Source organism: Mustela putorius, unplaced genomic scaffold, assembly GCF_011764305.1.
Source record: "Mustela putorius furo isolate JIRA1106 unplaced genomic scaffold, ASM1176430v1.1 tig00003899_pilon_pilon_pilon, whole genome shotgun sequence".
Lineage (NCBI taxonomy): Eukaryota > Metazoa > Chordata > Mammalia > Carnivora > Mustelidae > Mustela > Mustela putorius.
The window spans coordinates 3,799,558-3,827,030 of NW_025422048.1; the positions used below are offsets into that span (position 1 = coordinate 3,799,558).

The 27,473-nt window shown below is 55.8% G+C and overlaps 2 protein-coding genes across 13 annotated transcripts in view; one reads left to right on the forward strand and one right to left on the reverse strand.

Moving 5' to 3' along the window:
• CD99L2 (CD99 molecule like 2) overlaps positions 1-2,577 on the forward strand; it is a 90,132-nt gene extending 87,555 nt beyond the window's left edge. For all 4 annotated transcript variants that reach the window (XM_045068179.1, XM_013047920.2, XM_013047923.2 and 1 more), the window contains one exon: positions 143-2,577. In XM_045068179.1, coding sequence (XP_044924114.1) covers positions 143-207 — 65 coding nt within the window. In that variant the 3' untranslated portion in view covers positions 208-2,577. The remainder of the gene's footprint in view (positions 1-142) is intronic.
• Positions 2,578-3,621: 1,044 nt separating this feature from the next.
• The window catches only part of MTMR1 (myotubularin related protein 1), a 57,055-nt gene continuing 33,203 nt past the window's right edge, over positions 3,622-27,473 (reverse strand). For all 9 annotated transcript variants that reach the window (XM_045068178.1, XM_045068175.1, XM_045068174.1 and 6 more), the window contains 6 exons: positions 22,780-22,965; positions 22,183-22,389; positions 17,978-18,070; positions 13,093-13,206; positions 9,245-9,421; positions 3,622-5,118 (listed from right to left, as the gene is read on the reverse strand). In XM_045068178.1, coding sequence (XP_044924113.1) covers positions 4,957-5,118; positions 9,245-9,421; positions 13,093-13,206; positions 17,978-18,070; positions 22,183-22,389; positions 22,780-22,965 — 939 coding nt within the window. In that variant the 3' untranslated portion in view covers positions 3,622-4,956. The remainder of the gene's footprint in view (positions 5,119-9,244; positions 9,422-13,092; positions 13,207-17,977; positions 18,071-22,182; positions 22,390-22,779; positions 22,966-27,473) is intronic.

Below are 27,473 nucleotides of genomic sequence, written 5' to 3' on the forward strand. Positions count from 1 at the left end.
CTGACAGGACTCCCCCCACAGCCCCGCTACGGAGGTCTCTCCCCCTCCCCAGGGAGGACTCCCTTCCCCCCAGAGGACTCCCCCCTGATGGAGGACCCCCCCAACAGAGGTCTCCCTGCTGACGGAGCTCTTCTCTCCCCAGTGAAATACTTGACGCTGCAGACGCAGGCTGCCGAGCCGCCGCCCCCCGATGCCCCGCGGATCTGAGGGCCACTGCTCGTGACCAGCTCCTCATTCACCGTGACCCGCGGCTGCCCTGCTGCTTCTCTGACGTCATCGCTTCTCCTTCTAACTCCAGATGAGCTCGGGGGTGTGTGTGTGTGTGTGGTGTGTGTGTCGCATCCGAGACCCGGCGGCGGAAAGCAGGCACCAGCCTCGGAGCCGCTGGGTCACCGCACCCCCAAAGCCGGCCTGGCCTGGCCTGCATGAGCGGGGACACGTGGACTCTGATGTGGGTCCTGGCAGGGCCCTCAGCTAGCGCCTGGTTCGCTTGCAGCCCCTGCAAGGAGCGAATGAGTGAGTGTCAGGTCAACATGCACACACACACACACACACACAAACACACACACACACACAAACACACTCTCCCTCTCACACGCACACCACCAGCTTTTGCACTGCTGGCCTTCCGGAGAGCTGGTGCACGCGGTGGTTTTCCGTTATTGAAGTGCAAGCGTGCATGCGTTGATAGTCCCGTCCTGAGAGCTTAGGAACCTTCTGGACGAGTAGGAGGCTGTGACTCTGGGGCCCGGTTCGCCGGACTCCACAGGGGCCTGGGGGCGGCCTCCCGGCTGCCATGAGTAGCTTTTAGGAACGTGCGCCCCCCTTCCACCGTGTGCAGGTGCCTCCTTCGGCAGCAGAAGCTACAGACGTAAAGAACAAGTGGCAGAGCCAGAAGCACGCGTGTGTTTTGCTTAAGCCTGTCTTGGAGGTGGGAGGGGGATGGGGAAGGGGACGTTTGCTGGGTTTATGAAACACGCCTGGCTCCGGGTGTCTAGAAGGCTGACTCTGCCTGTCGCGTTCAGATACAAAGCCCTTGGGCTGCCACGGTCACTGTGGGAAACACCAGAACCCAGAGACTGGCCCCTCACCTGGCCCGGAGCTGTCCGGTGTGGGCTGGCCGCCCGGAACGCTCTGTCTGGCCCACGTGTGGTCCTGCCCCTGGGCGCTCTGCCATCTGCGGCTGAGCCGAAGTCTAGAGCCACTGTCTACCGATGACCCGTTTGCGGGGCCCAGAAGCACTTCCAGAAGCAGAAGTCAGTGGGAAGCCAGGGTGCCACTGACGACCCCACGTCCCCTCGGCGCGGCCCCCGGGCTGGGCGTCCGCGAAGCTGGGGCGAGGCACGTCAGGCTTCCGAAGGGAAGGGTCGGGGCTGGAACAGGGCCCGCAGGCTGGGGACTCGCGTTCGCGGCGCTTTGAGGCCCCTAGTCGTGCGGGGGGGGGGGGGGGGCGGCGCGGCTGCCCTTGAGCTCCTTCCCGCTGCCGCCGCCCGGATGGGTCCCTTCCCCGGCGGGGGGCTCGGCCCACGCCACCAGGACCGTGTGTCCGCCGGGCAGGTGTGGAGCACTGACGGGAGCCCTCTGCGAGTTGTCAGCTCGGCCAGGCTGGTCCCTGTCACCAAGGACGGCAAGGACTGATGGCCCCAGCCCTGGCTGGTGCTGGCCGCGCTGAAGGATGGTTGTAGCCATGGACCGTTGCCACCCAGTGTCCTTGGTAACAGGAGCTGGGGGAGGGTCCGGGCAGCCTTGGCAGCTCCTGGGGTGCAGTTGGCTGCCCCCCAAGGTCCCCAGGGCATCAAAAAGGAGGAAAAACCAGGCCACGCTCGTGGGTGGCGGATGACTTCTCCCTGCCACGGGCGAGTTAGAGGAAGCCCACTCATGGTGGCAGCCAGGCTGAGGAGTGACGTGGCCCGTGCGGTGCTCGGCATAGCCGGGCGTGGCAGGGCGGTCGCTAGAACTGTGGAGCTAGGAGCCCTGAGGAGGGACGTGCCCCTGGTCCCCCAGCTGTCCCGTCAAGCTTGACAGGGAGCTCCCGTGGTGGGGGGACCCCGAGCCCCTGCAGCTCTGATGTACATTTTCTCAGTGGTGGGGATCAAAGAGAGCCCTTGGGCTCCGGAGACCGCAGCCCAGCAGCCAGACCTCCTAGTGATGGGACAGGCCGAGGTCCGTCCGCCACCCATTCGCAGAGCGCTGGTCCCGGCGCTGGTGGGCAGGGGCGCCTGCAGAAGCCTAGGCTCTTGCACCTCCATCTCTCTGGCTACCGGCCTGTCCCGGACAATAGGGAAGGTGGAGCAAACCAGAGGGGCCAGTTGAGAATCTCTGGTCTATAGCCGCGCCCCTGGGGGGACTCCGCACAGGAGGGAGGGAGCACGGCAGCGGGGCGGGGGGGGCGCGCTCCTGGAGTGGGACCCAGAGAACAGCGCCAGCCCGCCCCGGGCGCCTGACTGGGAAGTGCTCTGCCCCTTGTCTGAGAAAGAAGTGTTGACTGATCTCAGAAGCCCTGTACTTTTTCTGTGCTTGTGTTTAAATGTGAATTGTGAACTGTCTCGTGTTTGCATTAAAGGAAATGGAACCTAACAGATCGTTGTATTCTGATGGTGTGAAGAGACTTCCTTTGTCAAGTGACCCTGGTTTTTTTCCTTAAGGTACTTGTGGTCCACCTTCCTCCCCAACCCCCCACCTCCCCACCCCCTCCCCCAGCCCAAGGTGTTCTCTCCAGAAGGTTAGAGTTCCTGCAGGTTAGAGTTCCTGTGTTTCTTCTGTTGATGAACGGCTGGGATCCGTGTCAGGGCCCCGGAGCTGCAGGGGAACGAGCAGAGGTCTGGGGGTCACCCAAGAGGGCAGAGGCAGGCCTTACACTCCTGATTCCACAGCCCGGGGCTCCTTCATCAACGAAGTCCAGCATTTAGGGCGGATTCGGGTTGTGTGCAGTCTTTTGGGTCGAGCACGCCATCGGTTGTGCAGCTGCGCAGAGTGGCCCGTCTGGGGACAAGCGCGCCCTTGTCATCCCCTTACTGCTTGGCTGGCATACCGAGAGCACCTCCGGACCGCTGCGGGGGAGCAGGATGCAGTGGGCATGGGGTTTTCCCCATCAAGGTGGGTGGCCCAGACTCCGTAAAGAAGTTCTTCGTGGCTAGCCAGGGGCTATGCTGTGGCCCTCCCGGCCTTGCCACTTGGGTGTTGCTGCTGGGGCCCACAGCTGCAGTGACCTCTGCGTGGAGGGGGACAGGGACCCGAGGCCAGCATTCCTTCTGTAGACTTGGGGTCGGAACTCCAGGGCTTCTCTAAAGTCTGTCCCCTTCCCAAGGTCTGCACAGAGCCCCACGCCTCTGTGGAGCTGCTGCTGACTCCGGTGGCTCCGGCCCTTCCCCCATCAGCATTTTCTTAAGCTTAAGGCTGAGGAGCCTTTTGGACTTTAAAATCCGAGTACTCCCCCACCCCATCATTTTGATCAAGACACTGAAGACCTGGTTTCGGGCGTTCAGGATTTAGTAAATGAGTTAAATCGTGTAAAGGCACTTTATGTGTATTAACTATGCTTGGTACATAAAATAACAGGTATGGAGGGTTTAGTCATTTTCCCCAAGGGAAAAATTAGAAAAACTTAAAGAAACAAGACCATGGAGCAAACATATTATTTTAATTACAGATCGAAATACAGTGTATCAGATGGGGCAAATACAATACTGTACCAGTTTTTAAAAATCGGAGCCATGAATGTTTTACATTCTAGTACACTTAAATAAAAGAACTGCTTAGGTAACAACGGTACACTTCAAGTCGTGTTAGAAACGGTTGTGTGCTAGGTACACACACAGGAAAGGGGCTGTTGTGCTGCCTGTCAATGGGGCAGGCATGGCTGGGGCTGGCCGGGGAGGGGGCTCCCCGTGGGCAGGGTGGGCGGTAGCACAGGTCCATGTGGCCCTGCCACCCCGTCCCCACCTCTGCCACACCAGCCCGGAAGGGAGCGAGCCAGGGAGCGCGGTGGTGTGTCGCGGAGCAGCAGGGGAGCGGAGCCGGACAGGGGTCTCCGGACAGGAGAAGCCTTGCCGCTGGGCAGCTAAGAGGGGAGGGCGGGCTCACTCGGGTGTGAACAGCAGCGGTGAGGCGCAGCGGCCAGGGAGCAGCCAGCCAGGCAGCCAGGGCGCCCGAGGAGGCCCAGTGCGGGGTCCCACCATCCCCGGGCGGGGGGTGGGGGTGGGAACCGCTGCTGCTGTCGCCGCCACCGGCCAGGAGCAGCCTCGGAGGCAAGCACCTGTGTCGGGGGCGGGGGTTGGCGGGACCCCGCCGGTCCAGCGACCCTATTCCCACCCCGCTGCAGGTGTACCGCAGGAAGTTGGCTCGAGCCTTGTTTGACAAGGTCTCACCCAGTCCAGTTAAGCAGTAGCCGCCTCGGGACTAGTCTAAACATAAAAAAGGACATAGGAAAATAAAGGCCTGTTTCTCTTTTTTAAAAATACCTTCTATGTACACAACAGTAACGGGTGCAGGAAGGCCCAGGTGCGACCAGGGCTGGAGGCCTGGCCACGGCGCCGCGCCTGATGCCACAGTCGGGTCCCCACGCTCGTGGAGCCCCAGCAAAGGGCCGAAAGCAGCCCTGTGGCCGACGCGGTCTGTAAGGGACGGGGGGGTCCGGAAATGAAGGGCTTACCTCGGAAAGAAACGGGGGGCCCCTTCCCCCTACAGCCCGCGCCCACCCCCGGGGCCGCGGCGAGTTGGCCGTCGCAGCAGAGCGCAGACCGGAGGGAAATGGTTCACGAGACAAAGCACTCGATGACAGTGGGAGTGGTCACCTAGCCACACAAACGGTCGCCGGTGGGAAGTGCCATCCAGACTGGGAGGACATCGGGCCTAATCCTAAAAGACAAGATCACGAGCTACCATCCCGTGCCTGAGCCGCCGAGCGGGAGGTCCTGGCGGGCGGGAGTCCCCACGAGTGCTGGCCTCGGGCGCCCCTCAGACGGAGGTGTGGACGGGGGTGACCGAGTGGGACGGCGAGGAGCCCCGCTCGGATGAGGACGAGGCGCGCGTGGCCACCTCCCGCTGCAGGTCCTCCACGCGCTTCTGCAGCTCCGCCTTGATGGCCAGCAGCTCCTTGAGATTCTGGTGGATGGGCATCTGGGGACAGAGACACGGCTGCGGTCAGGGGCCCTTCTCGGCCCTACTCGGCACCTGCTCTCCCTCAGCTAGCAAGCCCAGAGATCCAAGGTCCCACTTCTCCCTCAGGAGGCTCCTGGGCTGGCGTGAGGCACACCAGGGAGGAATGTCACCATGGTGGGGGCTCTCCTTGCCTTGCCCTCTTGCCTCCCCTTGTCCCCAAGCCAGTCTGCACAAAGCAGCTACAGGCCTGGATTCTGAGCCTCAGCCAGGCTATGTGATGCCCACCCAGCAGCCTCCAGTGGCTTCTTTCTGCTGCCCTGACCTTGGCCTCACAACCCCATGGTCTGACCCCAGCCAACCTCTACTCCCCTCTCCCCAGATCCTGCCTCTTTGCCACTCCTGCATTCCAGAATCTTCTAGGATTTGATCGACGCCAGGCCTGCGCTGTCCCTTCTGGCTGCAGCACTTTCCCCCCAAGCCTTTGCTTCCTCCCTCAAAACTCTGAGCTCCTGCATCAGGGCTGCCAATGGCCATCAGCCCTTGGAGGGAGAGAGGGAGGGCCGGAAAGAGACAGACGGACAGCCGGACAGCCGGACGGCCGGACAGCCGATGGGGGGAGTGAAAAGAGGCAGGGAAAGAATGGGGGGGTTGGTAACCAGCAAAGAACAAGCTCCGGCCTTCATCAAGCCGTAGGAGGAGGGGAGGGATGATGGGAGTCCGATGCCACTGACGCCCCCAAAGAAGGGAAACTTACCTTATTTGCTACTAATCCCAGAGGCCACCATTGGGTAAGGTCTTGGGGACTATCTGTATTATTTTCCTGTTTGCAGGATCACTTTATTCTAAGTGAATCAGACGAGGGAACCTTCTGCAGCAGCGGTCCTGGAGAGGGGCAGCCCATGTAGGGGAGTGCCCAGGGCCTGAGATGCTCATCGGACATCTCCGGGCAGCCTTTCCTCCGAGGCCACTTCTATAGATCCAAAGCCTGCTTGTTTGAGGAAATGGCCCTGGCCAGCTAGGGGCCTCGGCCAGTGGGTCCCAAAGGAAACTAGAAGGCTGCTCGGCCCTCCTTCCACCTGGCAGACAGTCTAGACCCTCCTCCTCAGACCAAAGGGGCCAAATGGGCGAGTCCTCTGCCTTCCCCGCCCCCCAGTCCTGCGCACATAGCGCAGCTGGACGGAGCCGCCCGACACACCGTGCAGCAGCCCAGCCTGCCCACCTTTTCTGGCCTTCAGTGCCCCCAAGGCCCAGCCTGCTCCCCCGCTGGCCACACTCCACTCGGGACAACACATGGGTAGCCCACGGCCCGCCTGCCAGCTCTCCCTTCTGTAGAGCACGGCGCACGAAGAGCTCCTGTCCCACAAGGTCTCAGCATGGAGCCACTGCCGGAGAGGGGACAGGACCCCGACCCTTGCATGAGCGCAGGCCAGGCGGTGAGAACGGGCCAAGCCATGGCTCCCGTTTCCTACCAAGGTCCGTGTGGACAGCACCCAGAGGCCTGCCAGAGATCTCGACTTAGAGCAGCGAGGTCCGTGGCTCCCGCTTCTGTCACGGTCCTTGCGGCGGGTGAGAGGCCGGGCTGGCAGGCCTTCAGAGGCCCGCAGTCTGCGAGCGCGGGGAGCTCGCGCTGCGGGAGGAAGAGCTCGGGCCTGGGGGACGCCCTTGGCTTCTCTGCTGAAGTTTCAGAAATCCTACCCACCATCTGTCCTCTGTGTCGCCCAGAATACTATTTGCTAACTCTGTGATTTAAATAAAGGGACTTTCTCGTACACTCTAGCCCAGAGCCCTTCTTCCTCGTTGCTACGACACACGAAAGCGAACGGCCCGAGGAGAAAAAGCGAGCTGCCCCAGCAGGACAGGGAAGCGTGGCAGCTGAGGAGGTGCTGCCCAGCCGATGCTGGCTTGCATTCCTGAGTCAAAGGGACTCCAGTGACTAGAAAGAGGGGCTTAAGGGTCCCCTGGGGCTGGCGTATCCGAAGCAGCTGAGGTCAGGAAGGAGTGTGTTTTGGAAGTGGCCCGGAAAAGGGCAGGTTAGGCCTGTTCTCGCACTTCTGTGGCGGTGAGTCACTGCAGAAGCTGCTGACGGGACTGGTGACACCCCGCTCATTGAGGTTCCTGGGCCCGCCGTTCGCTCTCACATGTGGTTCTCGTTTGGGGGATGAGTCCATCTAATGTAACAAGTAGTTGTTAGTCCAGGGGAAAGCCCTTGCAGAGTACAGAGCGTGAGAGAGAAGGAGAAATCAGCTGTCGCCACAGCCTGATGAAGGTAAACCGGAGCTTGGATGAGGGGACAGTGGGGACAGACAGGTGGAGCCATCGGGCAGCCCTGGGAGGCCAGCCCTGGGCACCGCGGGCTGTTGTATGAGCAACTTCAGCTGCGTGACCAGGGAATGGTGAGTTGCCGGGGGGGGGGGGTGTGTCACTCTGAGGAGGGAAGGGGACAGCATGTGGGGACCATGCTTGTGAGTCGCGGAGTCCGTGGCGCTAACAGGATGGACGCCCATCAGCAGAACGTTTGGAGCTCGGTCCCAACGGCTCCCTGCCCACAAAGGTAAAAACCTGTACTGCCCCAAGAACTTGACTTCTGGGGACCATTAGCTCCCACGGAGAACAGAAGAGACTACGGCCCTCCCGCTTCAGATGGTCCTCAACGAAGAAAACATTTTCCAACTCATAGAAGTTAGCACTAAACCAAGAATCCATTTGGAGGCTAGAAATGTGCTCTGGTCACGTTGGCCATGCGGTCCCCTGCGTGCTGCCGCGGGCTGTCACTGTCTCCGCAGCAGCGAACGGCCGGTCCCCGGGTGAGAAGTCGGCCCGGTGCGGGACGGCGAGGGCCTCGCCACGGTGCGGGGAGGCCGGTTTCGGGCTGGGGAGCGCTGCCCGGAGGAGCGTCTCAGAGCGCCGGCCGCCGGTGTGCTGAGAGGCTGGCGCGGCGGAGGCCTTTCCGGAGTCGGGGGCTGACAGCCCCGTGTGGGGACATGGAGGCCCCCGGGGCGGGAGGCAGAGCGGGGAGCGCGAGGCCCGGGGCCGGCCCCGGCCGCGACGGAGAGACGAGTGCGGCCGCGCGGGCCCCGCTCTGGAGCTCCGGAAAAGCGTCCTGAGGGGTCGGAGCGGGCAGAGCGGCCCAGAGGCTCTGGAGGAAGACGGGGCTTTGCCAGCTGTGGTGTCGCCGCAGGAAAGAGGGAAGAAGAGGCAAGAAATGAGCAGGGGAGAGGCGGGAGGGGCAGCCGGCCGCTCGCTCGGCCGGAACGGGGGCTGAGGCGACAGTGACGGAGGCGCCCGTCAGGGAGGGAAGGGGCCCGACGAGACGGTCCCTCCGAGGTTCAAGGACCAGGAACCGCAAGCTGAGAGGAGCTGCTGGGTCTCGTCCTCCGAAGGGGCGACCGGGCCGCGGCCCCGCGCGAGCAGGGGAGACGACGGGCCGACGCGGGGAGAAAACCTCCACGCGCCGCGGAGGGCAGCCGGGAACACACCGGGAGCCGGCGGGGACGCGGAGGGCGGCCAGGGGCCGAGGACGACGCTGAGCGGAAAGGCGCCCGAGAGCGGCGACGCCAGCGGACGAGGCCCCGAAGCCGCCGCTGGCAGACGGCCGCGCGCGCCCACAGACGTCACACTCGAACCTCGGCAGAGAGTCCCCTGGCCACGGACGGGGGCCGCCGCCATCGGCAGCCCCGGGAGCGCCCGGGCTCGGGGAGGCGCCCGGGGAGCCCGCGCCGGCGAGGCCCGCGCACCACGGCCGAGCGCCGGGCCCTGCCGGCCGCTGTTGGGAGATCTGCGGCCTCGGAAGGACCGTCGGAAGGACCGGCCGGCGGACGAGCGCGCTGCGGGCCGGACGCTCGGCCCCTTCGGCACGTGCCCTCTTCCTACCCGAGTCTGCAAAGGCACCGGGCCCGGGAAGGCCCGAGGGCGAAACGCAGGAGCCGCCGCTGCCTTTAGCAGAGGACAGAGGTGCCAAGATTTTTAATCTAGCCAACAGCTTCAGGATTGGTGTGTGAAAAGAAAATGCTAGAACATGAAAGCACAGGATTAAAACCTGAGAGGCGAGGGCAGAAGGAGCGTACGCTAAGACCCAGCATGCCCGCATTTCTACACCGGTATCTCTGCTTAGAAAGACACACTTTTGCAAAGAACAAAAAGCTACCTGAGGCCGCATTCGTGGGTTCCAGCGCACATAGTAGTTTACCCATAGTTCCAAGTGACTGAGACTAGCAACGGGATACAAGACGTGGTTTTCATAATTCACAAAGAAAGGATTAGAAAATTCTTCAAGCTGGCTATTGACATAGGACCATAAAGATATAGTCTTCGTATATACATCCTGAAAAACAAAAAAGGAATACATTGAAATAAATTCAACTTTTTTTCAGATCCTTGACATTTTGCATTATGGAGACAAAAGGCCTTGGATAAAAGGAGTTCAAAGGCTGAAATTTCAGTTACAGAACATTTGCTAAGCCCCACCCCCCATCCCTTACACTTCAGCATCACCTCATGCCAGGGACAGCAGGGAAACATACAGTGGTTCCTGTCCTGACAAAATGCATTGCTGAGTGAGGTGACATCTGGCAACCATATCTGTGTGAAGGCAAGATGAGAACTTTCTAACAAGCACGGGATGATGGGGCCTGTCCATAACAAACACAGTCTTTATTTCCAGTTTGCAGTTTTGCTTTTGTGACTGGGGTAGAATTCACAGATAAGATGATTGCTTTTCCCGGAAAATCATGCCTATCCGGCGTGAAAACACTCCGGGGTGGCAGGCGGGTGAAGCCTCCCACCGAGAAGCACGTGCCCACTTAAGAAATGTGGGACTACCCACGCCGCTCCCGTGAGTGGGACGCCAGAACCCACAGGCTGGGCAGGACAGGACATTGTTAGACACGGACCAAGCACAGTGACAAAGTCAAAATTAGAAAACTGTAAAGCCGGCTGACTCCCACAAGCTAGACACAGAGAATTCCATCAGGACCTTTTCCCATTTTATACTCTGTGTTTCTAAGAGCAACACCAGCGAGAATTCAAGGGGCTCTGAAGAGCTACAGTCACCAACACAGGCGGTGCCAGCCCGGGAGGGACAGACACGCGCATCAACAGCAGGAAGATGATACGGAAACGAGCCCTCAGTTAGGCAGTCCCCGATTTCCAAGCTGGGCACCGAGAGCCTTTGGTTTGGGGGAGAGAGTGTTCTCAACAAACGGCTGACAAAAGAATGAATTTGGACCCGTACCATACACTGCACGCAAAAAGAACTGAAACACGGGTCACAGGCCTCAATGGAAGGGCTGAAACTATAAAACTCAGAAGAAAACATGGGCTCAACTCTTCACGACCTCAGGTTGAATAATGGCTTCCTGCATAGGACCCCAAAAGCACAGGCAATGAAAGGAAACAGAAAAGTTGGGCTTCAGGAAAATTAGACTAGTTTTAAATGAGACCATCAAAAAAGTGAAGAGACAATGCACAGAGTGGGTAACAATTTTTGAAAATCATTTATCTGATAAGGGACTCGCATGTATCCCGAGTTCTAAGGAAGTCTTCTGACTCAGTGATGAAGGCAGCCCAACTGCAAACGGGCGGGGGTCTGAGCGAACAGTTGTCCACAGGAGCTATGCGGAAGGCCAAGACGCACGTGGAAATGTGCTCGCACTGCCATCACTTGCCAGGGAATGTACCCCAGAACCCACAATGAGATACCACGAGGATGGCTAGAATAAAAAAATACACAAGCATCTGTGAAAAAGTGCGAAAAGAGGCCCCTTCGACCTTGCTGGTAAGATACTGACTCTGGAAGAACAGTCTGCGGTTCTTCAAAAGGTTAAACACGCAGTTCCCATGTGACTGGGCAACTGCACTTCCGGTTCCGAAGGGGGGGGGTGACACGTGTCCAAATAAAATCCACACGTTCAAATGTCCGCAGCGTATCAGCGCACTCGTCAGTGGCCAGAGCGGCGACGGCCACGAAGTCCGCCGGTGACCAACCGCAGCCGCAGCTCGGGGCCTCTCCCTAGTGTGGAATGTCGCTCAGACAAAAGCAAGGCACAGAGTTCGGGCACCTGCGAAGCACAGACCTGGACGACATGACGCCACTCATGGAGGACAAATGTTGTTCGCTTCCACTCAGGCGGGGTGTCTGCAATCGGTTAATCCGCAGGGACTGAAGGCAGATCGCGGCTGCCAGGGACAGGGGGAGTGAGGAACGGGGAGTGACTGCTCACGGGCCGGGCTCTCTCTTTGGGGTGATGAAAAGTCTAAGGGGTTTATGAACTGAGGTGGTGGTGGCCGTGCGTTCTGAATACACCGAAAACCACTTTAAAAGGGTGAGTTGTACGTAAGTCATAGATCAAGAGAGCTGATTTTTTAAAATATACTTTGTCAAAAAAAAAAAAAAAAAGACCATCAGGGTTTAAATTCTACATGTGAACATTCTGTTGATTTTCAAAAAATAGCTTTATTGAGATACGAGTCACATCCCATAAAATTCACTCTAAAACTTCTTTTTTTCAAGAGGTTAACAGGGCCCTATCACCTGGGCCGGTAGGAATGTGGACCTTATCCTGCCCACAATGGAAGCCACAGGTTGCTGGAGGTCAGAAATGAAGGGAGCGAAGTTCATTTCCAGGCAGCGGCCTTAGTCCACCATGAACTAAGCTGTGGGGCAGTGACAAGTGGCCAGACTAAGAAAGAATCTCTTCAGGGAGCCTGGGTGGCTCAGTCGGTTGAAAGTCGGACCCTTGATTTCAGCTGAGGCCATGATTTGGGCTCAACCCTCAAGGCAGAGTCTGCCTGCCCCTCTCCTGCTCTCTCCTTCCCCTCTGTCTCTCTCATAAGTAAATACAGTCTTTTTTTTTTTTTAAAAGAATCTCTTGTGGGGAGCAGCTGTGGCAGCTGGGGGAGGGAGGAGGCAAATGCTAAGGCATCTTGAGGAGCAAAGCTGCCCTCTAGGGAGATGCAGGGGAGCGGCAGCACAATGGGACAGACAGTGACGGAGAGAGAACAGAGTTTGGGGCAGGAGGAACACTGAACTGGGTCCAGGCAAGCTCCCGGGTGACAGAAGGGCTAGAGGGAGGAGACTGGGTGGGGTGTGCACATGGAACGGGGGGCGACAGCTGTGGGGAGGCTGTAGAGGGAGGTGGGTGCTGGCGACCGACTATTTTCTCCAAAATTCGATAATGTTCTGATGTGCTTATTAGTCTACAGGTGGTGGCCCTTTTCTGTTAACCAGAAGACACTCTAAACTGCCTTTTCCCAGTGCTTCCTCGTGATCGTTTCTTTCATTTATCTCAAAATGAGGAGGAAAGGGGCACCTGGGTGATGCAGTCAGCTGAGCACCAATAACTGGTTTCGGGTCAGTTCGTGGGATCAAGCCTGCCTTCGGGCTCTGCTCTCAGTGCAGAATCTGCTTGGGGTTCTCTCTCCCTCTCCTACTGCCCCTTGAGCTCATGCTCTCATGCTCGCTCTCTCTCAAATAAATCAATCTTTAAATTAAAAAAAAAAAACAACTTAGGAGGAAAGAGGGGAAATGGAACTCTGAGAAGCTCGGCCGGACGGAAAAGGAAGTCTGGCTCGCTACCTAGCAGGAAGTTCCGGGGTCAACTACAGACTTCAACCATCCTAGGCCTCTGCGCACCTGTCACCCTGATGGAACGGACAGTGAAGAGCGGAATCACATCATTTTGGAGTCAGTGTGGTAGGAAGTACACGAACTTGGGGTTTAGGGGTCCAAGGTCTAGAACTGACTGTACAAAACCTTAAGAGTCCTCAGACAGTTGTGGGCTTGTTTCCCAGCCCCCATAAAGGAAGGGGCCTGTGTCCGACCACATGGAAGATCAGACACACATGCTGGGGCATCTCATGCAACCCCCCATTTATACACAGCAGCAGGGCCAGACCCAGGTCCCCTCTCCACCCAGTACCCCCCCTTCCCAGTGGCACTTAATGGGAAAGGCCCCTAAACCATGGGCAGCAACAGACAGGATGGCGTGCACTTACCTCTTTGAACCGCTGCTGTTCACAGTTGCACAAAAAAGTCCCGAAGAGACAGCTATATAGATGGTCCAAAATCGTGATCAAGAACAGCTCATTAAACTCGAATGCCGATGGAAACTTCAAAGGAAAGAGAAGTAAGGTTTAAAGTTCAATTTCTACAATACAGTGGTAGGAATTTTCGGTGAAAGCTAAATTACAATTTGGAATACAGTTGAAGGTTAAAAGGAAGACTGAGCCATGTCGGATTTCACTTCCGACAGCTTCCGGTCCAGGCCCACAGAGACGGCGCTAGAACACCTGCAGCTGGGCGAAGAGCCCGCAGCCGCCCTTCTGCGGAAGCGAGGAGAGAGCGGGACAGAGCGCACAGAGCCGCTGTTCACACACGCTGGCAGCAGGCGGCCCGGGGCTGTGCCGGCCCGCCCAGACGGCAAACAGACCAAGCCAGTTCGACTACGGTCCCAGCTTTCTGCCTGGCGCTACGTTTGGAGTCCGAGAAGGGAGAGGGGTTCCCAGGCACAGCAGGTACCAAAAGGGATTCAAGAAAGAACGGAAAGCCTATTATCTAGTAAAGAAAAAACTCGTGATTAAAAACCTTCCCACAGAGACAACTCCACGAACATACGCCCCCCAAACCCTTACCAACATCTGAACAAACTGACAAACACAACATGATCCGGTGGGGTTCAGCTCAGGAATGCAAGGCTGGCTTAACGTTTGAAGATCAATGTTAAAAACTTTAAAAATGTTAAAAAATAGTAATCACTGTAATTCACCACATTAACAGCATAAGAAAATCACATAATCATTTCAATTATTGGTTTAGGTAATTCTCAATGGGTTCTTTGCAGAATTCCAACAAGGACTTTAACATTGCCGGGAGGTTCTAACCAGTACCTGGCATTTAGTAGCCGTAAGGAGATGGTCTCGAAATGACAGTAATGATTAATGATGGCAACAAAGCTCCTGGGCAGGCGACGGTGGGGCGCCTCCCACGTGCCAGTGCCCCAGCGAAGTACCCAAGGCGGCAAAGGCCACTGGAACCACCCAGCAGAGCTTTAAGTACATTTTCTTTAAAGTATGAAACTGGTCCCCAGAGTGCTGTTTGCATACTCTCATGACTCATCCTGTCATCTCTAGAGAGACAACCACGGTCACCGATGGCCGTATTACTTTCCCAGGCTAGGGATAAGCTTCCCAAAGAGAAAAAAAACGGTCCATCCAGGACCGTCCAAACTCCCCCTGCAATCGCTCTCTTCCTCCCTGGCCGCTCATCACATTAGCCGCCGTGCGGACTTCTGCTCAGATGGGATGCAGGTGGGCCTCTCTCCGTCTTACGGACCGTTCCCGCAGAAACACAACTCTCTTCTGGGGAGCCCCCTCAGAATGCCACTTCTTCAGAAACCTCTGGAAACTCACCATGGTGGTGGTTCTTAGATGAATTACATCAACTAAATCTGGCTGAAATGCTGATAATAGCTACTAATGAATCCTCTCTCAGGGCCTTGAACTTGCAAATCCACCAGTGGCCTCACATTCCAAATGGCTATCCTTTAAACGGCCAAGCATATCATGTCTACTTTTCCCAGCATTCTTCTATGCAGTTTAGTTACACTCTAGTTAAGAAATTATTGGCACCACAAAATTTATGAATGTTAAGCAAATATATAACATTTATGTACACTGAAGCTTTATCAAATCAAGGATAGAAATGGAAGATTTAGGTTTTATTTTCATTTAAATTACACATTTCCTAACAGGACAGCAAAGCTTCTATGGACACATTCCTAAAGTCAAATGAGTCTTTACTGCGAACTCTGAGCCTGCCTGCTCCTGGGAGCTGGGCTGGGCATGTTCTAGCAGCCCCGACTCTAAGCCTTATTCTGGCCAAGTGGATCCCAGCGCCGGTAGGTCTAGGTCAGGCGGGGCTTGGCCTCCGCCTGTCAGCACTCCCGGAACCGGGACACAAGAGCTGCACCTTCGGATGCTCGCCGGGACTGCTGGTCCCATTCAAATGGCGTTGCGGCCTCACGCTCAGCCCAGGAAATGCTTCATTAGAGGAAGCAGCAACAGAGTAATAGGAGTAATAGGAATAGAAGATTAAGTCTTGTGATTCGCAATTTCTGTTGGCCTCTTCTCCTGGAAACTATACCATCTACCTAAAAAGTATGGGGTCAAAAACTCTAGAAATCCACAACGAAATTCTGCACATCTTGAGGAACAAAAATATGAACCACTACTGAACCTACTCAAAAGGGCAGAGTCTATTAAACTACGGTTATTGTAGAATGTTTGAGACTCTTTTCTGAAGAGCTGCTCAATTCCTTTCCCTTAGATCCTTGTCTAGCAATTTGTGCACACAGCCTAGTTCACGTTATCCTGAGATTTTGAATGATTTAATGCGGATTTAGCTTACTTGATTTAGCAGTAGGCAACCTCCAAATAAATTAATCTCATTACATTAATGCATCTTTCCTAACAAGCTGCATGTCGCATCCACTTGTAACTTAACTGATAGACTGAGCGGTGCTCTTTCTGCTTCTATTGCATTAACCATGTTGTTTTAGGAGACGTTAATTATACACGTTTCATGGACAGGAGCTGAAAGGCATCTGAAATCTAATCTAAACCCCTTGTCCTTTTTTCCCTTAAAATCCAATAAACAGCACAAAAATGATCTAGATTAAACACGAAAATAGGGACAAAACAGTATGAGGAATGGAAAGCAGTTGTGGGTACTACATGCGCGTATGCGTGCACTTAGCATTTGGGAGGAAGGAGCTACTTCACATCAACAAAAGTAGTGCTTATCCCCTCAGAAACATCATTTTGTGTATGTGTTCAACCTTGTTACACAATTTTTCTAAAATGCATTTTATACTTTTTTGTTTTAACCTGAATGTAACCATCATTTAATTTTGTTATTGGCTGAGTTAATACAAACAGCAAGAAGTTCACGGGGCTACATAACAGTATGACCCCTGGCCGGCCTCCGTGCTTTCTGAGTGTGTGTTCACTGCCATCCGTCACTCATCCCACCGGTGCCCACCTCTGAAACGCCCCTCCGCCCCCACCAGCCCTCCAAATGGCTGCTCTGAATCGTGTGTGACCTGGTGCCTGGAAAACACGAGAGCCCCATCAGTCTGGGGAAGCTGGGCCTAAAAGTAAGAGGAAGGTCTAAGTCCCAAGGACTCTGGGAGGGTCTCCGCTAGCTGATCAGAACTCAACCCCGCCCCCCCTTTTTCTTATTTCTGAAAGCATGCCTGCTCTCTCTAGATCCTTGGTACTGAGATCCATGAGGCATGCAGACTCACAAATCAGACTGCGTTTTAGTAATACCCCCACACCCAGAGCCACCCGCCCTCCAGTGTCAGCAGCTCTGGGCAGGCCTGAGAATTTTCATCTCTCCGTGCCCAGGGGAAGCTGAGGCTACCGGCCCCGGGACTGCGGCAGGATGGGGCCTGTCGTATGGAGGCTGGTCTTCTGCCTCACTGGCACCTCAGAATGCACACAGGGAATGTTCCAGAATGACATATATCCGGGCTTCTCCCTCGGCCCACAGGAGGAAGGGTGTGCAAGGAAGGGGGCCCAAGCATGTGCACCTTTAAAAGTTCCCAGGCGCTGACAGTGTTCACAGGTACACAGTGAGGCGGGGGTCCCCCAGATGGCTCCTGAGCACTTGCTGCTGGAAGGGGTCTGGGCCCAGAGGCAGTGGGGCAGCAGTGCACCAGAGTGGGCTCAGCCTCTCTCCTGCCCACTGCCGCCCCCCACCACTAAGAGTGGTGCACCGTCAGGGATTTCACAGATAGTCGTACATCTGACTTCCCGGGCTTAGAAAGCAGAGATCCTTTGAAAAGATCCTGGGGTGATGGTAATAATGTGGTCAGGAGGCTGTCGTGAGCGCCATGGCTGCTGACCGAGGCACTAGAGGTCGCCAGCAGTCTTCCAGCTGGCCCTCTTCCCCTGACTAAGGCAGCCAAGGCCAGACCTCCGGGCCAGGAGGAAGGAGAGCACCCAGGCCATGGCTCTCCACCCTCTGACTCTGTCCCTGTACAGGCTCTGGGGCGACTGCCTGTTTTCTATTCTCTCCGTCTAGGTCTCTAGGTGACTGTCTCTCTCTGTACCTGTGTGTGTGGCTCTGTGCGGCTCTCTCTCTCTCTGCCTCATTCTCTCCACCCTACCGCTCTGTATGCCACTTTGTCCCTGCCGCTCTGGCTTGATCTCCTATCCTGAGGATAAGACCCCAAACTTGGGCCCAGGTGTTAGGAGACCAGGGAATAAACAGCACAGGCCTCAGGGCCTGCTTTAAACTGAAACCATGGAGGCCCAATACACTTAGGGAAGGGGGAACCCCTGCGCGGCCACCTTGCATACTGGGGCCCTGTGCACTGGGGTTTGGAAACTAAGCACCAGTAACCTCCTACCCACCTCTGCTTCCCAGACATTCCCTGCCCTCGGCGGCACTGCCGCGGGGCCATGGGGGCCCAGGCCAGGCACGCAGACTCCTGGGTTCCCAGGGCTGGCATCCCCGCCCTGCTGTCAGTTCTGTCACATCCCTGTTTCAAACACTTGGCCTGCTCAGCAGGGGACTGTGCCTCTTCACCCAGACAGAAAGGGAGCACGAGCAGCAGAATGGCAGAAGCGAGGCCTTGGTCGGCAGAGCTGGTGGACAGAAGACTGACAAAAGCATTTGCACAAGAACAGGAACTTTTGGTGAGAAATGATAGTCTCTAATTTTCTGCTTATACTTCTAAGTGAATTAGAATCAACCCGAGTTAAATAACAGAAGGGGTCCTATTTTTACACACATACACGTGTGTTCATTTTGAACGAACATAAATATTTATCTAATCTTCAATTTTCAGTCAGAAATATCCTTGAAATTTCTTACCTGTCTTGTCATCTGCCAAACACAGTCAATGAACTGGAGAAATATGGGGGACCGGTCAGCGTCGGCATGGTTGTCGTCGCCGTGGCCCACTCTCTGAGAACAAATGAGACGTGAAGCATGTGAACGCATGCCACAGTGCTCTCAAAAGTCACTTCAAGTTGCCTAGTGGCAAGCATTAGGTGTCATCTCTAGGTCCCAAGACCTAACAGGAAACACATCTTCAAGGTACTGTACTGGTATGTGTTGACTTTTATAATTTCACTTTAAAATAGTGGAGATTAAGAAGTTATAAGCAATTGGCCAGTAAACGTTTCAGTCCCAATGCTAGGGTCAGGCCAGGCCACAGCACCAAGTGCACAGTGTCAACGTAGGACTACCGATTAGCCGCTCAGAAAGCACATTACGGTGGCCATTTCCTCCACAGGTGGAAAAACAGGTCTTCCCAGTTTTCCGAAATGTCAGGAAGTCTGAGAATCAAATAATAATCTATACGTTTTAACCAATTCTACAGGACTCAGAGAGCCCCCCAAATCCCACACTTGAAATGGTAAGGGGGAGTCCTTGCTCAAGGCAGCCCATTTCTGAGCCATACTTGATAATCAACAGTGCGTTTCACACCTTTCAGTGTTGTAGAGCTACTCATGGATTCCTGATAAAAGAACTTCAAAAACAAACATGACAAAACATTGGAAACGTCACGTTAAAAAACAGTTCGAGAGCGAGCATTCGAAGAGAAGGCTCAAATACTCTGGTGACGAAGCAAAAGGATGAGAAGGAGACATTCCAAAGATACAATGCAACTACTACATAGAAAGCACGAGAAGTACTGGGTCTAGGAAACTGCCAGCAGGAGAGACATAGAAACGAGGAAATCCAGACCTCACAGTTACAGTAGTTGGGTCTTACTGGTTTTCAATTGTGGTGAAACATACAGAACATGAAATGGGCCACCTTAACCAGTTTGTGCACATGGTGTGGATCAAGTACGCTCAGCGCAGGGAGCCAACCCCACCGTCCATCTTTCCAATCCGTTCACTCCATGTCTCCCCACCCTGCCGCCACCTGTGTACTTTCTGTCCCTGTGCATGTGACTGCTCTTGTTCCCTCTTATAAGTGGACTCCTACAGTATCTGTCCTGTTGTGACTGGCTTCTTTCACTCAGCAGAAGGTCCTCAAGGTTCATCTGTATTGTAGAATGTGTCAGAAATTCCTTCCCTCTTTGAGCTGAGTGACACGTCCATTGTATGGACAGACCACATTCTGTGTACGCATGCATCTGTCGATGGACACCGGGGCTGCTCCTACCTCTGGGCTCCTATGAAGCACACTGCTTGTACGCGTGGGTGTGCCAAGTATCCGAGTCTGTTTTCACTTCTTTTGGGTGTATCCCCAGAAGCAGAATTGCCGGGTCACGGGGTAGCTCTATTTTTATTTGTTTGAGGAACTGCTGTACTGTTTTCCACAGCAGCTGCAGAAGTGGCCTTATCTCTGCACTTCCCCTTTACAAGATAATCTGTAGAACCTGCTCTTCAGTGTTGAAGGCACCTTGGGAATGGTTTTGCACGGCTGCTCGCAATTTAAGATTCATTCTTTTAACAGCTGCTCACTGAATTCCTCTGGTGGACGCAAGGCATCTTGCCTGGCCCTTGGGAGTTTGGGGACATGTGCTGCTGTCCCACAGAGGCCATACTCTTGGCTACACACATGAGATACTAAGACAAATGAGACATGGTACCCGGGCTGAACAAATAATTCACTTGCAGTGTAGTCGTGGGAGAAAGACCTGTTAACACCAAAGGCACTGAAACGTGCCCAGGGCTTCCAAGTCTGGAATGGGTATGGCGGGGCCGCGACCGAACAAGAGCCAACCTCGGGTGGGGCAGGGGAGCAGGTCTCACTTCAGATAACCCTTCACGGACAGAGGGGGGTACCTGCTTCCCAGCTGGCCAGGGCCGCACCGCAGTAGAAGCAGTGGGAGCATGGCGGGGGATACCAACAGCACCAGAGGCATCCGGGCATGAGGCAAGGGAGGGAGGCGAGACAAGGCTGGACTAGGCCAGATGACCGAGGGCCTCAAAGGCTGAGTTGAGGAGTTTGCCCACAACCGCATGGGCCACAGGAAAGCTCAGAGGGTTCTGCGCAGCATGAGATCTGCGTCTTGGAACGCTCCGTCTGGCCGCAGTGAGGACACTGGATTGGAAGGGGCGGGTGACAGAGAAACTAGTTAGGAGGCTGCCAGCACAGCCCCAAGGGAGATGGGCAGGCCGGAATGAAGGGGGCATCAGTGGCACTGCGACAGATTTGAACGTGTTTAAGGACGTGGGACCAGTCGCGATCACTACTACGGTGTTAAGCACAGAGAAGAGGAGCACTCTGCCGACTGAGCCCTGGGGCACCCCAACACGAAGAGGGCGGGGAGAGAGGGAGGACTAGGAGATAGCAGGACATTCAAAAGGCTGTGCAGATCTAAAAGCCAAGGGAAGCAAGTTTCCAGAAATAGGGAAGGAGCAACAGCATCAATTGCTCAGGCCAAATAAGAGAAGGCTTGACTGGGACTGGCGGCTGGGGTGTGCGGTTTCAGGCCGGGGTGGGTGTCGGGAGGAGGAAGCCTGGCCCAAGTGAGCACAGGGCAGCTGTCGTGAAGGGAGCAGATCTCTGCAGTGACAGACAGCTGGAGGGGAAGCAGAGTCAAGGGAAGGCAGGTTTCCAGGTGCGATAAAGAACGGCACGTTCCTACGGCCGGTGGGACCCATCTAGGCGAGAGGGGCATGGAGGCGGGTCAGAGGCAGGATGAAGGAATGGGGCTGCACAACGCTCCACCTCCAAGAAGGGCATCGAGGTGCAGAGAGGGAAGGGGCATGGTGCAGGGGCGGCTCGGACAACGGCCCCTGAAGGGCATGTGGCTCACAGGCTCTCCTCACGGCCAATGTACTCGGGACCCCCATGGTGGGAGCCATGGAAAAGCGCCCCCACACGCACAGCCCGCCCTCCTGCTCTGAGCGGGTCTGAATGAGGCACAGTTAAGATGAAGCCCCAGTGGCGCAATGACTGGGAAAGAACAGGAACGAACAGCCATTCAGACTAAATGCAAATGGCAGCCCAAGAATGGCCACCAGGCGACCCAGCCATCCCACTCCTAGGAGTGTCCCCAGTGTGAAGGCGGCCGTCGCAGGCTGAACTGTGTACTGCCCCAATCCCTACTCTGGAGCCCTGACCCCCCGGGCCTCAGAATTGGACTGTATCTGGAGATGGGGTCTATGAGAGGTGATTAGAAGGAAGATGGAAGCCTGACCGGTGTCCTTTTAAGGAGAAGCAATTCGAACGCGAGAGGCACCAGCAAGGTGCACCCAGAGAAAAGGCCGTGTGAGCATAGGGGGAGAAGGCGGCCACGCACGAGCCGAGAAGACACGGTTCAGGACAGACCAACCTGGCCAGCACATGGATCCTGGACGTCCAGGCTCCGGAACCGGGAGACTATACGTTGTTACTGGCTAAGCTCCTCGGTTTGTGGTAGTCCGCGTGGCAAAAGCTACCAATGTTTACAGCAGCATTAGTCTCAAGAGCCAACTGGTGGGAATAATCCAAGTGTCCACCAACAGGAATGGATAAGCAAAGGGAATACTGGTCAGGTATGAAAAGGAACGAAGTTCTTATATATGCTATGTAATGGATAAACCTTAAAAACTGTGTTTAGAGAAATAAGCCAGTCACAGAAAGACAAACGCTATGATTCCATTTACGGTAGGAGGCGCCTAGAACAGGCAACTTGAGAAAGACAGAAAGTGGCTGTCAGGGGCTGGAAGAGGGGGAGATGAGGAAGGACTACTTAATGGGTACAGGGTTTCCTTTCGGGGGCCGAAGAAACGTTCTGGAACTAGACAGAACTGGTGCTGGTACAACACTGTGAATGCACTAAATGTCACCGAACTATATGCCTTAAGATTAATTCTGTTATATGAATTTTACCTTATTTATTTAAAAAAGAAAGATATCTACACTAAAAAAATTGTTGAAAAAAAAAAAAAAGAGTGCCCTACCAAAATCATACCATGCTGAGGTCCACAGAATTCTATTACGGTGATTCAGGTCTGACACAGAGCAGAAAACGCACACGTGCGTGTGTGTGTGTGCGTGTTGTATGTGACACACACATGCATAGGCTAGAACAAAACAAGTCAGGAATTGACCTCACGGTCTCAGCTTACCAGCGCAAACCTATGTCCAAAGCTTATCCACTCCTTTTCTACGAGCACCTCGAAGCCTTTAATGGTGCGGTAGTAGCTGTCCAGCATCAGCATGGCCAGGGACGTCAGCTGCGCGGTCCGGTCCCAGCCGTCGCTGCAGTGCACCAGCACCGACGTTTTCCCAGACTCGATCTTATCGGCGATCCTTACGGCCCCAGCAAGAAGCATCTTCGGGAAAGAAGGCACGTTAGAGCAGGCAACGTTTAATTTCTAGGACAGCAAAAACAGTTCTGCGGAGAATGTTAGAAGTTCAGGTCAATAAACCAAACAATGCAATCCAGTGAGGCGACGCAGGGACATCAGCGCTGGGGGCGGGGACACCTTACACCAAGGAAAATGACCACGGCAAGTGCACTCGCTTACTACAGGGCCACAAAGAACGTTCCAAACCGGACTGAGGCAAGCAGTATCCCTCGACAGAGACCACAGTCTGAATGCTGCCTACACCGCAAAGCTGTGCTTCTGCACAGTGTTGGGAAACCGCGCGGACGCACAGACCTACGGCAGGTGCGCAGGAGATCTGGACCGGGAAGCATGCCGAGGACCAGCCCTCCTCACCCGTATATACTCCAGCCAGTGCGTGCCGTCCACGCTGGAGAGCCACCGTGCCTCATCAATGGAAGGGTACACGATCTCCTTCAGTTTGCGCAGGGACTCTCTCATCACGTGGATGTTGTGGATCTCCAAGAACACGAGCTCCGCGTTGGGGTAAGCGCTTTCACTTTCGTACCCTCCGCCCTTGGCCTGTGAGGAACAAAACACATCCAGCGCTGTGTCTGAGTTCACACTTCCACTGTTTCTGGTGTTATCAGAAAGAGACCATTAAGGACACAACAGGCCCCTTTGTGTAAAATAACCCTCCTAACCCTCGGAGGACTCGCCCCAGCTCCTGGCACAAAGCACCACACAGTAAGCAGCTTAAAACAGAAATGTCCCCTCACAGTTCTGGAGCCAAAATCAAGGTACTGGCAGGGCCGTGCTCCCTCAGAAGCCCCTTGGGGAAGACTCGTCGTTGCTTCTTCGAGCTTCTGGTAGCCCCCAAGTGGTCCTGGTTTACAGACACGTCACTCAAATCTCTGCCTCATCATCCCATGGCCTTCACCTCATGTCTGTCTCTTCTCTCCTTCTAAGGACCCAAGTCAGACTGGATTACAGCCCACCCTAATTCAACAGGACCTCACTGTGACTGGATCACATCTATAAAGACCTCATTTCAAAATGAGGCCACAGTTCACTCACCTTCTAGGTCTTCGGCATAGTTATTTATGGAGACACAATTCAACCCCTAACAACTCTCCAGCACTCATCATCAGGTTTTGAACCTTTAACAACTGGATCTTACTCAAGGCAAGTTAGATTTTTAAAGGTTCTGCTAGAGCCATCTGTCTGAACAGAAACAGTTGTACTGACACAAAAATTTCTGTATAATAATCTATAAATCCCAAACAAGGAGGTTTAAGGAATTTCAGTAAAATAAAACGCAAATGAAAAGACCACAGCAGCATGATTTGCCATAGCCAGAAAGTGGAAGGAACCCACTTGCCCAGCAGCGGACGAGTGGACAGACAAAACGTGCTCTCTCCACACAGTGGAACATTCTGCAGTGAAAGGAAGTGAGTGCCGGGACACGCTGCCATAGGAGTGAACCTTGGAAACCTCACACAGAGGGACAGAATCCAGGCCCCAGAGACTGTATGTTGTATGATTCCATTGCATGAAAGGTCCAGGACAAGGAAATCTATACAGACAGAAAGTAAATTAGCGGTTGGTGGGAGCTGGAGGGGGAGGGGGCGAGAATGGGCGGCAGCTGCCAGTGGACACAGGGTTTCTATTTAGGGCCACGAAAGCATTCTGGAGTTAGAAGGGGTTGCTGCACAACATTGTGAATATACCAGAAGTCACCGACTCGTAAACTTTGGGACAGATAAAATAGCCAGATTAATGTCATATGAATTTTATCTCCAAAAACGTAATAAATGTATCTGTGAACCCAAAGACCACATCCTTCATTCTGTCTCCCACCACTTAGCACGTGGATATTAATGCTCAGCCCTAAGCTAAATACTGGCGTGACAAGTGGAGACCCTGGTCCTCAAGGCACTCCCAGTCTGGTGGGGTAGAGGGGTGAGGAGAGGGACATGTGCGGCACAGGCTGAGGGAGGCAAGTCCTCTGCTGGAGAGCACAGGGGGCACCGGGGGCACATGGCCAGGCCTGGGAGGCTGCCAGGGGGACAGAGCAGACGTCTGCGCGACAGGAGAACACCCGTCGGGGAAGTTCTGCCGTGGGGAGGAAGGTCAAGAACACAGGGCAGAGGGGCCATGGTGTGCAGCTACCCGGACGCGGCCAAGGACGCGGCTCGCTGACAGGCAGGCGCGCAGCTGAGCCGAGGAGAGGCGGCCAGATGGTGGCCCAGGGCTGGGCCTCGCGCATGTGCAGGTGCGGGGAGGCAGCCGGAGCGCAGACGAGTGTGGCGACGGCGCCATCGGACTTGCGCTGCGGCATCACCACGGCTGTGCTGGGCGGAAGGGCCTGGAGGAGGGTGCAGCCTCCCGCAGGGGGACCAGCTCAGAGACGGGCACCCATCTGGCTGAGAGAATCGTGGTAGAGGCAGCAAGACAAGACAGACACGGCGGACTGGAGCTATTTAAGGGGCAACACTCAGTGGCTGAGTGGAGCAACGGAAGTAGGTAGCACAGTGACACCCAGGATTCCAGGCCAGGCCGGGCACCCCAAGAGGCAGCGGTATCCTTTGCGGAGATACAGGCACTCGCAGAGGGAACAGAGGACTCCGCTTTCGCCGTAGTGAGCGCAAGGTGCCCGGGAGGAATGTAAGTATGGAGGTCTGCCCGCAGCGGGTCAGGAGCTCAGAGCCAGGTCTGGGCCGTGGCTACCAAGACAAAGTCACTGGCCTCTGGAGGAAATCAGACCACAGGGGTCGGGCATACCATGCTCAAGGTCAGCAGGTGAGCCAAGAGAGAAGCGGAGGCTGGAAGCCTGGAAAAGGCCAACATGTAAGACACACAAAGCAAAGGAGACTGAGAAGAGCCGCCAGAGAAGAGAGGAAAAAGAAAAAAAGGAAAGGCTTTTTGAAAAGGAAAGAGTGCCGAACTACCTGAAGCTTGGGAAGTCAAAGGAAAGAAGTGAAGAACACAGCTGCACTCCGGGCCAGCAAGCACGGGGCGGCCGCGCGGGCCAGGCGGGCCTCGCAGGCGCGCGGACCCAGCGAATGGGGGGTGCTCCCAGAGGCCTGTCGCGAAGCGGCAGGACAACGAAGGGGCCAGCTGGACGGGAGCAGTGACCGTGGCTGGAGGGGGTGCTTGCTTATGGCCGGACCGGAGGGTTACGGACGGCAGCACGAGGCGGCTTCCAGGTCTGGCGGCCGAGGGTTGCTCTGTCCTCCGCACGTCAGGGCCTGCGACGGAGGGTGCTGGGGCAGGCTCGCACATGACAAAAAAGTCATAATGGGGCCCGAGTGGCCTCTGGGAGCCTGGGGCTGGGGAGGAGGGACTTGCAAGCACCACTGAGGGCCCAGCTGAGGCTGGAGAATTCCAGCAGGAGCCTGGAGTGGCTCCAGCCCGCGCGCTGCGAGCCCTCCATCCTCAGGGAACGTTCAGCCCGCGGCGCTGAGGAGGCGGGAGAACAGAACTGAGCCGAGCTGTCGGCTGGAGGGCAGCCGGCAGGACGGTGGCAGGAGGCTAGGACCGGCTGGAGCACAGGGAGCCGGGGGTGGGGGCGCCTGGGGCCCGGGCCCCCAAGCACAGAGGGCCAAGAACCCAGGCTACATCTAGCACTCAGCTGGGAAGTGGTTCTGGGGAGGAGTGGGCTGCGTGTGGCCGAGAGCCCCGTCACCAGCTCCCAGTGGTGGGGGCGACGCAGGAGGGAACGTCCGCAAGTGGCCAGTGTGACCGGCACGCGAATGGGCAGTGGGTGTACTTGAACTCCGGCTTTACCTCGGGTCACCCCATGGAATTCTAGAACACGCTTCCACGTCAGTGAAACTGCAACACGCACCGCCGACAAAGGCGCCCAGAGCACAGTCCTACCTCCGCGGCAGAATTCTATTTTCATAAAAAACCAGCAGAGCATGCAGCGAAGATGCTGGTGCTGTAGGCGGGGGGAAAGGCACAGGCTCTGGTGTCAAGGAAAAGGGATTTGAAATCCCAGCCCCACCACCTTCTCGGCTCCCCGCCCTTCCCAGCTGCAAGAGCTTCACAGGGCTGCCGTGCAGATTAAATGCTAATTAAATTAGCTGAGTAAAATCAGTTTTCTCAATTAATGCTAATCCCCCAACCCTCGTGGGAGAAAGAGACGCAAACACCCCCAGGGAGCAGCGGCCGAAGGAGGGACTCCAGTTTTCCTGGTGTCACAGCAGCAGTTCTGGGCCTGGGGAAGGCCTGGGCAGGCCATCGGCCCATCAGTCGGCCAGGTGGTCCCAGGTGAGAGAGCGGAAGCCTCCTGGAGGGCGGGCAACTCCCAAGGGCCGGAGGTACCAAGGGGCAGGACAGGATCCCCTCGCTCTCCGAATCCGAAGTACACACACCTCTCCTGTAGGGTCTGCACATTTTCGTCCCCACAAAATTCACATGTCGAAGACCTAATCTTCAAAAAGATGCTGTCAGCTTCTGATCAGAAGCTGCAGCCTTTTGGCGGGTAGGTCAGGAGGGTGGAGCCCTCGTGCTGGCATCGGCACCCTTCTAAGAAGAGACAGAAGACAGCGGCCTCCTGCTCTCGGCAGTGTGAAGACACGGTAAGAAGCCAGACGTGGGATCTGCTGTGACCCTGACCTTGGGCTTCCCATCATCCAGAGCTGTGAGAAATAAATGTCTGTTGTTCACAGGCCACTATGATACCGATACTGATACTTTGTTGGAGCAGCTCGGCCAAGACACCTCTCCCACCCAGTTCTCCCGCGGGACGCTCCTCCTCGCCTGGCATCAAGGAACCCTCCCCCTCATCGGGGTCTCCTGCCACCACATACCCCTTCCTTCTGTGGGTTCCTTTCCTGCTTTCCACAGATGGCTTACGTGACTTGGACTCCTCTGGCGGCCTTGCCCCTGCCCACCCCCCACCAGCAAACACCACCCATCATGGCACTGGGCTCCATCTCAGCCAACAACCCAAACTTTCTCTGAGCTTCGGAGCTTCAGCTCCCCAACTCAGGCCACCTTCCCTCGGTCTGCGTCTCTCCATGGCCTTCTTCTGAGGACCGCAGTCACGGGACTGAGGGCCCACCCTACTCCAGGATGACCGC